The sequence below is a fragment of the Eremothecium gossypii genome, chromosome II, assembly GCF_000091025.4.
Source record: "Eremothecium gossypii ATCC 10895 chromosome II, complete sequence".
NCBI classification, from domain to species: Eukaryota; Fungi; Ascomycota; class Saccharomycetes; order Saccharomycetales; family Saccharomycetaceae; genus Eremothecium; species Eremothecium gossypii.
The window spans coordinates 802,593-818,180 of NC_005783.5; the positions used below are offsets into that span (position 1 = coordinate 802,593).

The following is a 15,588-nucleotide window of genomic DNA, read 5'->3' on the forward strand; positions in this document are numbered from 1 at the left end:
GCAGCGGCTGTGGTGTTGAGGCCACAGAGCTGTGACTAAATAATGGCTTAGTCTTTCTTGGTGTGGATGTTGCGGAAGTGCTTGGCGGCTTCGACCATGTTTGTGAGGGAAGCCTTAGTCTCTTCCCAGCCACGGGTTTTTAGACCACAGTCAGGGTTGACCCAGAACTTGTCTGCAGGATAGGACTTGAGGATGGCGTCAATCTTCTGGATGAACTCCTCCTTGGAGGGGACTCTAGGAGAGTGGATGTCGAATAGGCCAAGACCGATGTGGTTAGGGTAGTCCTGGAATTCTGCGATGTAGTTAGGATCGTCCTTTTTGGAAAATTCAATGGAGACGACATCTGCGTCAAGCGCCTTGATGTGCTTGGGGTCCAAGTCAGAGTAACAGAAGTGCGAGTGGATCTGGGTCTTGTTGGAGACGCCCGAGGTTGCAACGCGGAAGGCCTGCGCAGCCCAGTTCAGGTAGGCCGAGCGCTCCTCACCGGCGCGAAGAGGCAAGCCTTCCCTGATGGCAGGCTCATCAACCTGGATGACCTTGATACCAGCCGCCTCCAAATCGTTGACCTCGTCGCGGAGCGCAAACGCAAGTTGGAGGGCCTGGGTACGCTGGTCGATATCATCACGGGGGAAAGACCACCGCAAGCATGTGACGGGGCCAGTCAACATGCCCTTCACAGGCTTTGTAGTGATGGACTGCGCGTACACAGACTCGCGCACGGACATAGGTAAGGGACGAGATAGGTCACCGACAATAATTGGAGGGCGGACGTAGCGAGAACCATATGATTGGACCCATCCGTTCACTGTGAAGACGTAACCCTTGATCTTCTCGCCGAAGTACTGCACCATGTCATTTCTCTCCGGTTCACCATGAACAAGGACATCTAGGCCGACCTCCTCCTGGAAGCGGATGACTTCCTCAATCTGAGAATTGATGAAGTTGGTGTACTCCTCCGTGGAAATCGCCCCCTTTGCATGCTTGTTTCTGTTGATCCGAATGTCCTTAGTCTGTGGGAAGGAACCGATGGTGGTGGTTGGGAATAGCGGGAGCTTGAAAATTGGCTGCTGCTCCTTGAGACGCTCCCCGAATGGTGCGGCTCTCGTGGATAGCTTCTCGTTCAAACCAGCAACACGTTCCTGGACAGCAGGATCGTTGGTGATCGCAGAGGCGGCACGCGCAGCAATCGAGTCTGCATTTGCCTTCAACTCAGAGGAAAAGTCTTCGCCAGAAGCGTTCTTAGCGAGGACAACAACCTCATGCAGCTTCTGGGTTGCAAAAGAGAACCAGTCCTTGATCTCTGGCTCCAAGGCAGACTCGTTTTCCAAGTCAACTGGAGTGTGCAACAAGGAAGAGGACGTGGCAACAATAACGCGGTCCCCTCCTAGTTTCTCAATTGCCTTAGAAATAGTGGCAGCCGACTTCGCGAAGTCATTCTTCCAGATGTTTCTACCGTCAACAACACCTACAGACAACGACTGGTTTTCGCCAACGATCGCTAGAACGTCGTCCAACTGCTCTGGGTTTCTCACCAAGTCGAAATGTAGGCCAGCCACTGGAAGATCCACAAGCGCCTTCAAGTTCGGAACGACTGTCCCGAAGTAGGTGGTCAACACAATGTCGAGAGACTTTTCCGCACCTAGATGTTCATAAGCGGTCTTAAACGCAGACTGTACGTCCTCTGCAAGATCTAAGACCAACACAGGCTCATCCAGCTGAACCGACTTCGCACCGGCGTCAGAAAGCTGCTTCAAAAGCTCAGCATACAGTGGAAGCACCTTTGGTAGAAGCGAAAGAGGTTCCAAGTCTAGCGAATCCTTGTCAGACTTCCCTAGATATAGGAAAGAGACCGGACCAAGCACGACCGGGCGTGTCTCAATGCCCAGCTGCTTGGCCTCAAGGTACTCTTCCACTGGCTTATTTCCGTTCAGCTTGAAGTCTGTAGAGTGCGAGAACGTGGGCCTCACGTAGTGGTAGTTCGAATCAAACCATTTCACCATCTCCAGAGCGGTGACGTCGACTGCAGGGGCGCCGTCCTTCGCGAGCCGTTGTAGACCACGGCCCATCGCGAACATCGTGTCCACGGCTGAAAGGTCGTGCTTGCGGTACCGGTCAGGCACCACATTGAAGAGTAACGATAAATCCAAAACCTGGTCGTAGTAGGAAAAGTCGTTCGAAGCAATCACATCCACACCCGCTTCCTTCTGCAGCTTCCAGTTACTCGCCCGCAACTCGCGGCCCACCTTTAGTAGCTCCTCCTCGGTCGCCTTCCCGGCCCAGTACGACTCAGTCACCTTCTTCAACTCTCTGTTCGCCCCAATTCTTGGAAACCCTAACACGCTTGATAGAACCATATTTGCTCAGGATAGTGGTAAATGTCCTGCAACTTGCCGCTGGCTAATTCAGACCTTGCACGCAACCCAGTAGTTGAACAATCGTTCGTTACCTATTTATACGATTTTAGCTCTCGACATCATCTTTGATCAGCCGTCCATACAGCCATGTGAAAGGCTCCTGAGCCCGATCACAACTTATCACACCGGTCGTATACCACGCAGCTGTGGTCAGTTTGACATCATTGAGTCCAAGGGTGATTACACGTGCACACGCCGTACCGGTGTTAGAGTCATGAAAAGCTGCACATAACGCCACACATTATTAGCACGTGATCACACCTCATACCGGCACTTCGCCCCGCTCACGGCCGGTTTGCGCAATTCTTGTGGCGCTGCTGAGAGCAGCACGGCTAAGACGTGGCGTCCAGTGACTATGCTATCGCAGCGAATAGGAGGGCGCGCTGCCCGCGCGCGGTACGGCATCGGTTCCGCAAGGAGGACCAGCCGCGGTGCCTCGGTCGTGGCCCAAGCTGTGTGGCAAACATGTCTATCGTGATCCATATATTTCCCTGTAGGGGGGCGCCACGCTAGCGTAATAGTGTGCTTTATGCTAGATATTCACTGAAGTGATGCCAGAAAGGTCACGCGAGCCCGAAGTGCCGGGGGTGTTGTTACGCTGTGCGCACCAGCCAAGGGTGAGATGCCGGGCTTTTGGCAGTATTATCAGAATTGCGAGACAACTTGGCTACATTGGTAGTGGAGAAGCAGGCATTTCTATTCAGCGGTAGAGGACAGGCAGGAGGCCTGGCGTATAAGGGTCCTTGAGATCAGCGGCTGTATAGGCCGGGTAACATTTTGACCGGGTAATTTATGTGCCGGGTATCATCTTCTTTGCCGCACTCAAGCGAGACGTCGGTAACTTGAAGGCGCAACTGTCCACGGGAATAAGCACGTCAACTGTAGTGGGTGCTAGGCAGCAGCTCCATATGACGCTGGACCAGGAGTACACGAAGCTTGTATCTCGGCGGGACGAGTTACAGAAGCAAGAAGTCACGCTCCGGAGGGAGTTTACGACACTAGTGCGGAAGATCGCAAGCATCACGGCTGTGCTTGAAACAATCGAGTCTCCACAGGTAATCGAACGGAATTTGCCCTCAGACGAGGTACTGCAGAAGGCGCCAGGACTACAACCACTCATAGAGATGTTGGTAACACTGGATGAGACGCCGCTGGCCGAAATAGAGATCCCAGAGAAGCTGATGCACTCGTATGAATTATTTAGGAACACACCTCTACTATATAAGGACAACCCAGGCCACTTGTGAGCTACCCGAGGTATATGCTACTTCCGCCTACGTCTTTCGCGGCGGGCGATGTTTTCCAGGGCTCGCTTGTTGATGAAGACATCACAGAGGAACTTGCGCACGGAGGGCTTGAAACGGTACTGCGCCATGAGATTAAACACAGCATTGAACATCTCTTGGGTCTCGAATTTAGAGGCGCCGTGACGTGACTCCAATTCGGTGAGTTCCTTTATCGCACTGTTGGTCAGGATATGATTTCCGAGTTTCCCAACGAGCCGGAATATCTTGGCGGAGACTGGGTCATCCTGGAACTGCAATGGGGTAGAATCAATTCTCCGCTGTGCATTCACTTGTCTAGCCCTGTGTTCGAGAATGGATTTAAGCTCTTGGTTGTCTGTCAGGACATCCCTTTCTACCTTTTCAGAGTATTGTATCAACTTGTATTGTGATACCTCCAGTGGGGGGAAGTCCTCCTCCGAAATTCCGTGGTCAAATTGGTCGATACCTTCCGAAACGGTTGTTTTCTCGACGCTCTCTTGAGGATAACTGAGAAAGGTGGTGATGTTATTTGGTACGCAAATACCAACTGGCTGGCGACGAACATCGATGCAACAGTCCCAGCCCAACTCGTCCAATAGTTCACAGCCTTCCTCCGTTTTACTAATTAGCCCCAGCGCATAAAATGCCGTGAAACGTGCTGTCGGATTCTCATCTGTCATGGCGAGCTCGACAAGATCGCCTATTACATTATGTTTATCAAGCAATTTTATGCCAAGCTCAGTGGACCCTATATATCCGCAGCACCATATATTACTCTTTAGAATGGAATATTCATCCAATGTCTTTGGCATTTCCTGTAAGGCCCTTTTAATGGAACTAGTGAACGCCAGAAAATCACCATTCTTTTGTATCATGTTTATGCCTTCTTCTGACCGAGCTAAACTATGGTAGAAGTGCAATGGCAGATTAGTGTGGATCGAATTGTCAGATGATGCACCATTACGCAGCTCTTTCTCGAGGAATTCTTCGACTATATGAACGTACTCCCGATTTTTACGCTCCAACCATAACAATCTCTCCTTCTCGATGTAGCTAATGTTATTCAAAAGCTTAAATCCAGCTGAACTAGCCATAAGTTCAAATAAAATCGGAGACCCAATGAAAACCAGTTGATTCAGAGAAGCTGCAATAGCAGGCTTTAAAGCCAGAGTAATACTTTGACTTAAACAGTAATGGTACAGTATCTGGTCGGCCACTGCTACCACTTCACTCGATAAATCGTACAACTGAGCGACCAACAGGTTTAACATGAACTCTTCCAGAGTGGGATCAGATAATTTGACGCTGCTGATCATTTCGCCTAAAACCCTGGTAGCATTGATCCTTATGACTTCTCTACTGTCGACTAGCGCTTTGCTAAAAATAATCCTACAATGTATGCTGTGAGAGAGGTCCAACTCTGGAAGCATGAGTAACAAATATTCTTCCGCTAGGGGTGATGGCTGAAACATTTTATAGATGACAGTGAACATGTTCCATTTTTCTAATATATTGATTCCTTCCTTAGATTTCATTAGCAATCCGAGGAATTTGAAGTAGGAGCCACATAACGTATTCTGGAGAGCCCAAGAGGAGAAGAGCTTACTGGGTAAAATATGCCCTTCCATAGCCTTATAGAGAGTACTGGCGAGCTGAGGAATGATTTTGCTATCATCTAGAAGCACCTTTATGCCCTCATAATGTTGTAGTAGTGTGTTGAAAAACTGGCAGCCAACTTTAACGTATTGTTTGGCGTTATTGGCCTTTGAATATACTGTCGAGAATCGGTATCGAAAAGGACGGTAAAACACCAGAAGTCTCCTTATAAACTTTGTTGTCCTAGACAACTCCTCTAGTCTTCTTGGATTGCAGAGTGGTCCCTCGCAAAGATCGCTTAAAACATCCCAATTCCACTGGGAAAAATCCTTAGTCTGTAATACCCGGGTGTCGAAAACCATTTTCTTAAATACTAATTCATCCACATCAGTCAAAAGAGTAGCTCTTGTCACAGCCTTGCTGAAGTTGATAATGGTTTTTTGCATGTTAAGATTGGGTATCCCTAGAGTTGTACGGTGTTTATTGAGCTTAGAATTTATTCTTTCTATCAAAAAAGCCTCTGTGAATTTGATGGAACTTAGGCTTTGGTGTATTTTCGAGACATAGTCCGGGTTCCAACTATTGATATTCACCGCTAAACTCAAATATTCTGCGAGAGCGTGCCTTGTTTTCGAAAATAATACATTACGTTTAGGATGGTTGAGGTTGTCATTATACCTCGTATTTAAAAGGATGGAGACCAATGCATCGACCAGATTGGCTTCTCCTAGCATTCGTACTACAAGCGCCACATACTGATTTGCAGCTGGTGAATTTGGGAACTGCGAGGTGATCAAGCGCGAGCTCGTGCCTTTCTTTTCGTTGTATGGTAACGGTTTGATCAGCAGTACATCCAGAAGCAGGTCTAAAACATAACGTGCAACCACGGGCGCCTGTAGGAATGATATCAACTCTTTTAGAGGTCGGAACTCATTCCGCGACAATATAATAAGCCCATTATAGTTCTTGAACAGCCGGGCCATCATGCACATACTATTCTGTAGGCGTTCGACGTTCAAGGAAGACTTCGACTGCCAATCCGAAAGGGCAGATAAGATGGAACTGACGTTACAATATTCGACCACATAGCACCGTGTAGCTTGCAAGTCCATCATGCTTAAAAAAGTCTCCAAGACTAAGAGTGACACCTGCAGTCTAGAGTCAGTAAGCAGCGACTCTAGCACACGAAATCCCCCACATTTTTTGACGATAGCAGGTTTAACAAGAGCCAGCTCTAGTAAAGTTTCAATGCACACCATTCGCAGCTTATCGTCGGTTTTTTCGACGCAGCTTATGATTACTTGCACGATAGCTTGGTTTATTCCAGCATCATAAGTAATAAATTCGCGAACAAGTTTAATTGCCTGCTCTCGCTCCATATCGTGCCGGTTATCCTTCGTTAGCGATATGACAAGGAAAACATCAATCCTAAGTAACATCAAATTTTCGATAAATTTGTTGTCAGTAATCAAATATCGGCAAATACGGTACCCTGCTGAGGTGACCAGCTTATCTGGCGACATCAGCAGGCTATTGATTGTATTTGAAAAAGCAGAAAACACCATATCATGTTTTATCTCTGGATTCTTGCTCAACAAGGCAACAAGACTATTCGCCTTAGTTAATATGAATTCCCGCGACGCATTACTATCCTGTAAGCTCTGTAAATAATCACTGAATAGCCAGGTGGCAGTAGCAATCTCCTTGGCCTTCTTATCAGGTTGCAATGAGTTGTGCTGATCACTCCTGGTATCGCTGTCACCCTCTAGCTCAGACCCAAAATCTTGGAATGTGTTGTCAACTGTTCTGTCCCCTTCATCATCCGTAAAATACGAATATTGGATGTAGTCGTCTGCGAAATCAGTATAGTATACGTTTTCTGCGTCGTGGTATGCAACAGGGGTGGATAGCCTGCCTGCACTGCTGCTATTGGATGCAGATACCGAGGCGCCAAGTGGTACCCCAATTCCAGTCGTGCGCTCGTCGGCTTTCTCACCTTCGGCGGGCTCCTCGGGCAGCTTGTTGACTAGCGATAATATCGCGTCTATTTTTGCCTTTACCTGCGAAAGCTGCTCCTCTAACCGCTTTATGTTCTTCCCGATGTCTCGCAGCTGCGTGTTCGCTTGGAGACGCTGTGAATGTCGCTGCAGATGATCCCGTGTGTATGTGCCTTGGTAGATCTCCGTCGAAGTAGCCTCCCGCGCTTTCTCCACCTCTTGTCGCTGACTTTGCAGCCGTTCAAGTTCCGATTCCAGTGTACGCACTTCCTGCCGCAGGCTTCCTAGTGTGTTGTTACGTTGTCGCGTATGCAATGGGCTCGACGGTACGGTCACTGCGCCCTCGTCAGCCTGCATCCTTCGTGTGGAGACAAACGAAGTTGAGAGCACCACATTCTGTCGCTTGCGACTCCCACTACTACGCGACTTCATCTGGAGCGCACTGCCGTACATGTTCTGCCGACATATAGGTATTCCATATGTCCAACAGCGCAGCGAATGCTATGTGCTGGTTTACAGTTTGTCTGTGGCAGAGGTGCCAAAACAGATCACATGACTTTTAGTCACCAGCTATACAATGCCTTAAAACAGTTAATTAACTAGTCCTTCTTCTCCTGCAGAAGCGAATCCAGCATTGCGGCCAGCTCACGGGTCTCCTTGTCCTGGTGGGCGCTCTCAAGGCGCCCGGACTGTGTGTCAGACTCGCCTAACAACGCCTTGATTCGCAGCGAAAACTCAGGGACTGTGGATACGTCCGCGAGCCAGCAGGTGCCCAATATTAGCATTGCAAACCCACCGGTAGCAAGTCCGGAGCCATAGGCAAATGCATGCAACGCCTCGCCCTGGCTGGAAGCCAATGGCACGCGATGGTTCAGTTGGAACATATTGGGGACATCTGGGACGTCGCGTTAGTCTTATCTGTAAGCGTGAGTAGTTCCAAGCGGTACATACACTTGCGGTTGATCGTGCCGCGGAAGGCTAGGCGTGCGGACAGCAGTGTGAAGGCCGTCGCTCCAAAGAAGCGAAGCATCTGCTGCCGGCGGCGCTGCCGAAATTCATCGCTGAACACAGAGATCTGTCTCTGTGTTACATGCATGGGAGCCTGCGGCTCGGGGCTACTGCTCATAGTGTCTCTGCTCTTTCGTGTGCACCGAAGCCACCCGATGGTAATGAATGGTATGATGGCCAATGACATGCTCGATTTTGATGAAAAACTAGTGTTCTCATCGCATAAGCACGCCCCAGGAGAGTCAAGCTCGCAGAACAAGCTTTAGACTCTACTCAGCACTCTGATCGCCTGCAGTAATGCATCCACAACTTGAGGCACAGAGATTTCACTGTATGTATGACTGCAACTCGCCATGAAGCCGAATACTTACAAGAAACTGTAGCTTGTCTGGATCTGGTCCAGGCGCTGGAGAAATGTCACCAGGCAGACTTCTATAAGCAGGCATTTGGCCTATGCAACCCTGAGAAAGAGGCCTTGACGCAGTGCCTACATAATGCACGTCTGGAAGGTGAGAAGTATCATATCCTCGCCAACCGCGAGAAGCGGAAGGAAATGGACGCCAAGTGGAAACAGATGCAGGAAGAAGAGTACGGCGAGGATGCACTGCTCAAGATCCTATTGCAGCGCCAGCTTGAGCGCAAACAGAGCGGGAAAACCGCAGAGTAGCGGTTTAGCGTAGGTACTAAATATGCAGCTTGTCGTTCCATTATTTATATATTTCACACGTGACTGGCTAATCCTGCCGGGTCTTCAGGTAGCGCTTAACGACCCGATCCTTTTCGATCAGATAGACGACAGCGCCCCAGCCAGAGAGCGCGTCACGGTCTGCAGCGTTCAAGAGAGCCTGGGAAATTGTCTCGAATAGGTCCTCGGACTCAAGGTTGGGCTCGTATAACGACTCACACATACCGAACAGCTGATCGGACGCCGTGCCACTAACAATAAAGTCTTTCGACTCTTCGATACAGCCGATGAGATCGAACCCAGCAATGTAAGGCTTTTTGGTCTTGGAGTGTATGCCGGCCACAACAGGACCCACGAAGTATGGTCCGAACCGCCGTTCGTACAGTGTGCTGGATACCAGCTGCGAGAAGGTGTTTGGCTCGATGGGCCGGTCCTCCTGCATCTTGTACATGTTCGTTTTGTAGCGGAACGTCTCGTAAAGCGTGGTGACATCGGTGGCCAGCCCTGTCAGTCCCAGAAATACGTGCCCGAAGTTGAAGATCTTTTCGAACCGGTTGGACACGCCCAGCGACTGCGATCCAAGGCGCAGATCGCATGCAATCGCCACACAATCTTTGCCTGTCATGGCAACCACAATACCACCTATTCACAACGTTAGTAGATGCACTTGCTACAACTAGGTTTTCCACAGCAGTTGAATCTGTACAGAGGCGGCACAAGACCCTTAAAAAGTTAGATTGGGCGCCTACCACACAGAACCACCTCAAAATCGCTAGTGTGCTGAATACAGTAAACCATACCGTTAATAGAGCTTGGATCAGACATCAGTTACTCGCTGGATACCACGTTCCTTGTCGGTCAGCATGTGTAACATGCACAACTGAGATGTTTTGCCACCTTCTGTCAAAAGATAGTTATGTCACTTTATACGTTTGGGCTCTTGCATACTCGGCAGCTTTTAGAATTGTCACTGAGCATATCATTATGAAAGACCTGGGATTACTTATTAACGACACAGAATAGTCTTTGGTGGTACATAGGAATGATACATAATGGAAACTCAGGTTCGCTATCCTGTCACCGTTTCGAAGGCGGTTTCGAGAGCCCTGAGGTATGTGTAGTGTTTTTCGTACATGGAGTTGAGGTAGAGATACCTTCGGTTCCAGTTCTCCATTGCCATTTCGAACTGCTGGGTCGAGGGGTTTTGTGTCCATATTTCCACCATTTTAGGTTTGTAGGAATTGTGTTGGTCTAATAGCTGGGTCAGATGCTCAGTGAACACACGTAGGTTCTGTAACTGAGAATCAACGGTTAGGTCGCCGGAGTCCTCGATTTCATCATAGATCGAATCTATGCCGATCAGTGGCATCCAATCAGTCAATCGGACGTCTGTAGCTGCGACTTGACGAGAAAGCAGCTTCTCACCCCAGCCATACTCCTGGTTGGAGACCATCTCAAACTGTGCTGAAGGCAGAGGCGTGATACGCGCACTCCAAAAAGTTGCTGCCTGTACAAATCTCTGTGCCATTGTCATATTGCTGGTCTGAAACTGGTAAGTTCTCTCGGTTTCGCAATCGATAGTCTTGGGGAATGTTATCGCGAAGTTCCAAGTTGTCTGGCTGTTGCTCTTGTAGACTATGTTGTCCTGAACAAAGGTTGCCATGGCACCAAATAGGTTTTGGACGGTATATGATGCAGCCCTTCTCCTGCAGAGCTCCAAATCCGCTGTCTTAGGATCAAGCGCGGGTTGATTTTTAAAATTGAATATGTATAGCCTACCTTCACTAATCCGTACCCTGGCGTTGTACCATTTCCCTTCAGCACTACCGAACTCGTGGTGAGATTTAAAAATAGAGTCCGGTTGGCCCTTTTTCAACCAGTTGAAAAGTTTCCTCCTAGGCTGTGCTGTGGGAGATACCATTGACGCTGCTGCTGCCCTGGACACCGATCCCAAGGGTTCCTGAAACTGTATTATATGATCCATCAGCCAGGAGGAATCGTTAGTGTTGTTCATTTCATCATCAAATGGTTCCTTACAGTATATTAAAGGCAGGTCGCTGAAATTGTGAAACCGCCAAGAGGCAACTGCAGCCGTTTGCTTGGCGGCTATGGCTGTTGTCGTTCGTTGCAGCGAAATGGTAGACATGGAATATGTGGAAGAGTTTGAATACGTGCGTTCCATGCGATGGCCACGACTGTAGAATACAGAGGACTTTTTCGTAGGATTGGCAGAATCACGCGAATGTGAAGCCGTAATAGGCGGTTTGTGCAATGGTAATTGGTCCATAGCTAAAAGATCGTAATATACGCGTAGCTCCGCTTCAAAACTTTGTTTGTCTATGGTTGGAGATTCACGCAGGAGAGCGTAGACCGTGTTATCAACAAACTGTGCACTCGTGAACTTCATTTGTGCCATGTCATTGTACAAATCTGAGTTCAAAATGAGCAACGAAAACAGTACAATATGCACCAACTTATAATTATCCTGGTAGTGTAATGGCTTGTGCCTCTCCACCCACTGGATGCTCATCTCCTCCAACATTGCGTCGATCGCACCCGCCTCTGCGATAAAGTATATCGACTTCGAGAGCTTGCGCAGGGAAAAGAGCAGCGAAACCGGCAGTGGTTGTAAGAGCGCAATAAACTCACGCAGTACTTCACGGTTCTCTGGACTGCCCAGATAGTTCGCGTAATCCTTGTACCGGACCGGACCATACGTGTTGCGCAGAATCTGCTTTGCAACAGACCGACTAGTCGTCGTGTTCGTGCTACGTGTTTCAGACCGCGGCCGCATGGCCTGCATACAGTTGCTGCCTTCACCCGACGCTAGAGACATGCCCTCGAGAGCTCCCGCAGTATCGTCCAAAGACGCGCAGTCGAACACGTCAATCTTCCCAGGCGACGCGATAAGCAGCTCCGGCGTTATAAGCATCCCGTCTGGCCCCACCAGCATCCCGGGATCGTTACGCATCTTGGCATCGTCCGTCATGTTCTCAAAGGCCGTTTCACCTATCGACAAATCCCAGTCAAATCTGTCGAGCGCTTGCTGGGCAAAAATCGTACTTCCTTTTGAAGGCTCTGAATACAGCGACGTTGAGGAACTGTCACTGATACAGAAAAGCCTTGAATTGTTCAGAGGGTGAACTTCTAATCTCGTCATAACTTTCCTAAAAAATAAATGATTTGATCTCATATATCGGCGTGCGCCTTACTCTGTCTCCCCAGGAAACAGTAGCTCTCGCCTAGAGGTATGTGAGGGTTTCACTTCCGAGCCAGATCTTGTTCTCGTTTCCAGTCCGCCACGGAGACTAAGCCTGAATTCCGATAATGGAGGTAAAGACACTAATAGAAACAGCTAATTGGCCAGTTATTCCTTGGCTTTTCGCACGTCGCGTGGCGAGATGTCTGTTTCAGAGGCACAAATGTCTGCCGCCAGGTGGCATCTCCAGGGTACTCCAGGACGGGGGAAAAGGGCCTGTGATGACGCGTCTTATATGTGCGATGAACCCATGTCTCAGAATAGTTTGACGTCTTCGGTGTGTCTTCCACGAGAATGAACGGCTTTGCAGCACGACGCGTGCTGGTCTCAGCTTACGTGTATGCGACTTAATGCGAGAACTAGGCCAATCTCAGCCACGTGACCGCGCTTGCGTTGCTGTGCGACCGCGGACGCGATCTCCGGGGCGGCTTGCAGGACCGCAGTCCGTGGAGCAAACCGGGCCGGCCGATGCTGACAGTGTCGGCTGCGGGATGGCCTAGCTCCGCAAGCGCGGTACCGGTATGGGTGCGGGCCAGTCACACGACGCCCACTACGGACTCCCGGTCGCCTACGGCACCTGCTGATTCACCATTGCGCCCAGGTCGCCCGTTCGGGCAATCGCCGCTAGGCGACCGAAATAGAAGGTCCGTTGCTTTGTGACACGCATGCTCCTTGCCTGTCCTCTGAGCCGGGTAGTCGTGTCTCCCATCAGTCTCGCGCTGGCCCTTCTGATCAGCTAATCCGTACTGCATCTGGCCATCGCATCACGTGCTGGGCAGGGAAAGAGGGCAGGGCACATCCGCGACTCCTGCCGCGGCCGCGCTGCAGGCCGGTCCAGAGAGTCGGTAGGGCCTGGCCTGTGACTTGCACCCGCGGTGGATCTACGTAGTGATTATCCGCGTAGGCGAGCGGGGTACACATGCGTGTGGCACCCTGCGATAATCCAGCCGCCCGAATATTGCTAAGGATTTACTCTACGGGTACCGACGCGCACTTCACAGACTGTTAGCAAGAGTGACCCTGTTCAGATATGTGAATTCCATTCATTGCGGCCCATCGGAGGGAATCTTCCATGCCGCTGTAGCCGGGCCTATTGCCTAGGACCCGGGCGACCGGGCGGATGGGGCAAAGTAGCCAAGTCGGAAATTTTATACTTATGCTCCATAACACCCGCCGTGGTCAATAAGGGCCGGCAGACGATATGCAAGGGGTTCTAACTTTGCTCCTCAAAAGGGTAGCACAATCGTCGCCTCTATGCGGAAGGACGGCTGTGCCCCGCAATTAAGTCCTGGAACCGCGGAGCCCAAATGCTATAAAAAACCACCACCTGCGGGCCGTCTGGCACGGTCGTTACCCGCCTCCAGTGATGACGCAGCTGTCTTTGTTATCACGTGATAGTCACATGATGAGCACTCCGTTGGTCTGGGAGGAGGACAATCAGATATAAGACGCTCGTCCCATCATGTCGACGCGGTGCGAACGCCGAGCACCTAGTTACAGCGGATGCAGAAGTGCTCATCGACCATGCATAGCAGGGCCAAGAACACAGATGCGGTGGAACCGCCATCAGCACTACTGTGGAGTAAGATCAAGCAGCCACAGTTCTACTGGTTCCTCGGCCATTTTCTGACGCTATACCACTACGGCTGCTATACCCTGTCGTTCCGGCAGGCGGCGATCCGGTACCAGTACGGATCGGTCCTGTTCTACGTGGCAGTGACGTATGGGATCGTGCTCTACCAGTTTTACAAGTCGGGTCAGCTAAAGCCGTCGACACTGAAGGTGCAGATGCGCACACTAGATAACCTGCAGTACTTTGTGCTGACGCTCGTGCTATGGAGCTGCAGGCACGCGAAGATCATCTCGACTGCAACAATGTCACCGGTCATCTTCGCGCTGTTCCACTCCATCAACTACTTCAAGGAGAGCCTCCTGCCTCTACTGCCGCTGCAGGCGGCGACAAAATCGGCGCTGGCCGGGCGGATCAGCTTCTTCATCACCAACTACAACGAACGCTTCCTCATGATCGCCCAAAACTCGGAGTTTGTCACGCTGGTGCAAGTTCTGCTCCTGCTTCCGGTCGACTGTACGGCATTGCTGCTGCACCTCACAGTTACCAACCTGCTCAAAGTGCTCGCGGTGGTCACGTACGCCTGGTTTTTCAAGCTGCGCTACCTGCAGTCGCCACAGATGAAGGCTATGGTGCACACATACGACGTTCGGGCCGATCAGCTGGTGCGCCAGTCTACCCCTCAGCTACTTCCATATTGGCTCCGTGTCAAGCATCTGGTGCTGCGCTTTTTCAAAGCGATCCCATGCTAGCGCAAGCCTCTTATGTCTCCATGGAACCTCGCTGCTGTTAGACAGATGCCTTTTGCCTCATACGCAGGCAGACTGGCACGGCGCTTTTGTAGCACATGTAGTTCATCCAACTAGAACATGTCCCTGTCGCGTAGACGGTCTTTGTTCGCAGCGCGCCCACGTCTAATGTCTGACTTGGTCACGTGATAATCACGTGGTACGAACCAGCTTGTTTCTTTGTGGCAAATTTCAGGGAGACAGAAGTATCAGAAGAGACAGCTACTAGCTTAGAATCTACTCACACATAGATATAGCAACACGTATATATACGCCGTTGCTTGAGGAGCTCAGCACAAAGGCAAGAATCCTACAGTACGTGGAGAATAGCGAACACCCTAGCGGTTGTGGTACACAGTACATTTGAGGATGAACAGCGAATACGACTATCTTTTTAAGCTTTTGTTGATTGGTGACTCTGGGGTCGGTAAGTCCTGCCTCTTGTTGCGTTTTGCGGACGATACTTATACCAACGATTACATTTCGACAATTGGTGTAGATTTCAAGATCAAGACGGTGGAATTGGATGGCAAAACAGTCAAGTTGCAAATCTGGGACACCGCCGGGCAAGAGAGATTTCGGACTATCACGTCGTCCTACTACAGGGGCGCGCATGGCATCATCATCGTGTATGACGTGACCGACCAGGAGTCATTCGACAACATGAAGACGTGGTTGCAGGAGATTGACCGCTACGGCACCGCGGGCGTGGTAAAGTTGTTGGTCGGTAACAAGAACGACTTAAAAGACAAGAAGGTCGTGGACTTCGAAGTCGCACGCGAATTCGCAGACTCGCTCAACATACCGGTGCTTGAGACCAGCGCTCTCGATTCCAGTAACGTCGAGGAGGCCTTTTTGACCATGGCCCGCCAGATCAAGGAGACCATGTCGCACCAGCAGAAGGAGTCCGGCAAGAAGGACGACAAGAGTGGCGTCAACCTCAAGGGCCAGTCCTTGGCAAACTCCGGTGGTGGCTGCTGCTGACCGCCAAGCACAAACATTCTGT

The 15,588-nt window shown here is 50.3% G+C and overlaps 9 protein-coding genes across 9 annotated transcripts; 4 read left to right on the forward strand and 5 right to left on the reverse strand.

Moving 5' to 3' along the window:
* Window positions 1-47: 47 nt before the first annotated feature.
* MET6 (5-methyltetrahydropteroyltriglutamate-homocysteine S-methyltransferase) lies at window positions 48-2,354 on the reverse strand (the record flags this gene model as incomplete). Its single annotated transcript, NM_208514.2, has 1 exon — window positions 48-2,354. The coding sequence occupies one exon, from the start codon at window positions 2,352-2,354 to the stop codon at window positions 48-50; it is 2,307 nt and encodes a 768-aa protein (NP_983161.2).
* Window positions 2,355-3,322: 968 nt separating this feature from the next.
* Window positions 3,323-3,661, forward strand: IES5 (Ies5p; the record flags this gene model as incomplete). Its single annotated transcript, NM_208515.1, has 1 exon — window positions 3,323-3,661. One exon carries the CDS (start codon window positions 3,323-3,325, stop codon window positions 3,659-3,661), a length of 339 nt encoding a protein of 112 aa, NP_983162.1.
* Window positions 3,662-3,678: 17 nt separating this feature from the next.
* On the reverse strand, window positions 3,679-7,725 carry TSC11 (TORC2 complex subunit TSC11; the record flags this gene model as incomplete). Its single annotated transcript, NM_208516.2, has 1 exon — window positions 3,679-7,725. One exon carries the CDS (start codon window positions 7,723-7,725, stop codon window positions 3,679-3,681), a length of 4,047 nt encoding a protein of 1,348 aa, NP_983163.2.
* Window positions 7,726-7,871: 146 nt separating this feature from the next.
* Window positions 7,872-8,467, reverse strand: AIM11 (Aim11p; the record flags this gene model as incomplete). Its single annotated transcript, NM_208517.2, has 2 exons — window positions 7,872-8,167; window positions 8,224-8,467. The coding sequence occupies 2 exons, from the start codon at window positions 8,465-8,467 to the stop codon at window positions 7,872-7,874; spliced, it is 540 nt and encodes a 179-aa protein (NP_983164.2).
* A 110-nt stretch (window positions 8,468-8,577) lies between these two features.
* Window positions 8,578-8,947, forward strand: CMC2 (Cmc2p; the record flags this gene model as incomplete). The annotated part of the gene is made up of 2 exons (NM_208518.1): window positions 8,578-8,611; window positions 8,664-8,947. The coding sequence occupies 2 exons, from the start codon at window positions 8,578-8,580 to the stop codon at window positions 8,945-8,947; spliced, it is 318 nt and encodes a 105-aa protein (NP_983165.1).
* Window positions 8,948-9,014: 67 nt separating this feature from the next.
* PUP3 (proteasome core particle subunit beta 3) lies at window positions 9,015-9,790 on the reverse strand (the record flags this gene model as incomplete). Its single annotated transcript, NM_208519.2, has 2 exons — window positions 9,015-9,607; window positions 9,766-9,790. The coding sequence occupies 2 exons, from the start codon at window positions 9,788-9,790 to the stop codon at window positions 9,015-9,017; spliced, it is 618 nt and encodes a 205-aa protein (NP_983166.2).
* Window positions 9,791-10,034: 244 nt separating this feature from the next.
* Window positions 10,035-12,158, reverse strand: YEL1 (Arf family guanine nucleotide exchange factor YEL1; the record flags this gene model as incomplete). Its single annotated transcript, NM_208520.1, has 1 exon — window positions 10,035-12,158. One exon carries the CDS (start codon window positions 12,156-12,158, stop codon window positions 10,035-10,037), a length of 2,124 nt encoding a protein of 707 aa, NP_983167.1.
* A 1,569-nt stretch (window positions 12,159-13,727) lies between these two features.
* Window positions 13,728-14,546, forward strand: PER33 (Per33p; the record flags this gene model as incomplete). Its single annotated transcript, NM_208521.1, has 1 exon — window positions 13,728-14,546. One exon carries the CDS (start codon window positions 13,728-13,730, stop codon window positions 14,544-14,546), a length of 819 nt encoding a protein of 272 aa, NP_983168.1.
* Window positions 14,547-14,951: 405 nt separating this feature from the next.
* Window positions 14,952-15,566, forward strand: YPT1 (Rab family GTPase YPT1; the record flags this gene model as incomplete). Its single annotated transcript, NM_208522.1, has 1 exon — window positions 14,952-15,566. One exon carries the CDS (start codon window positions 14,952-14,954, stop codon window positions 15,564-15,566), a length of 615 nt encoding a protein of 204 aa, NP_983169.1.
* Window positions 15,567-15,588: the final 22 nt, after the last annotated feature.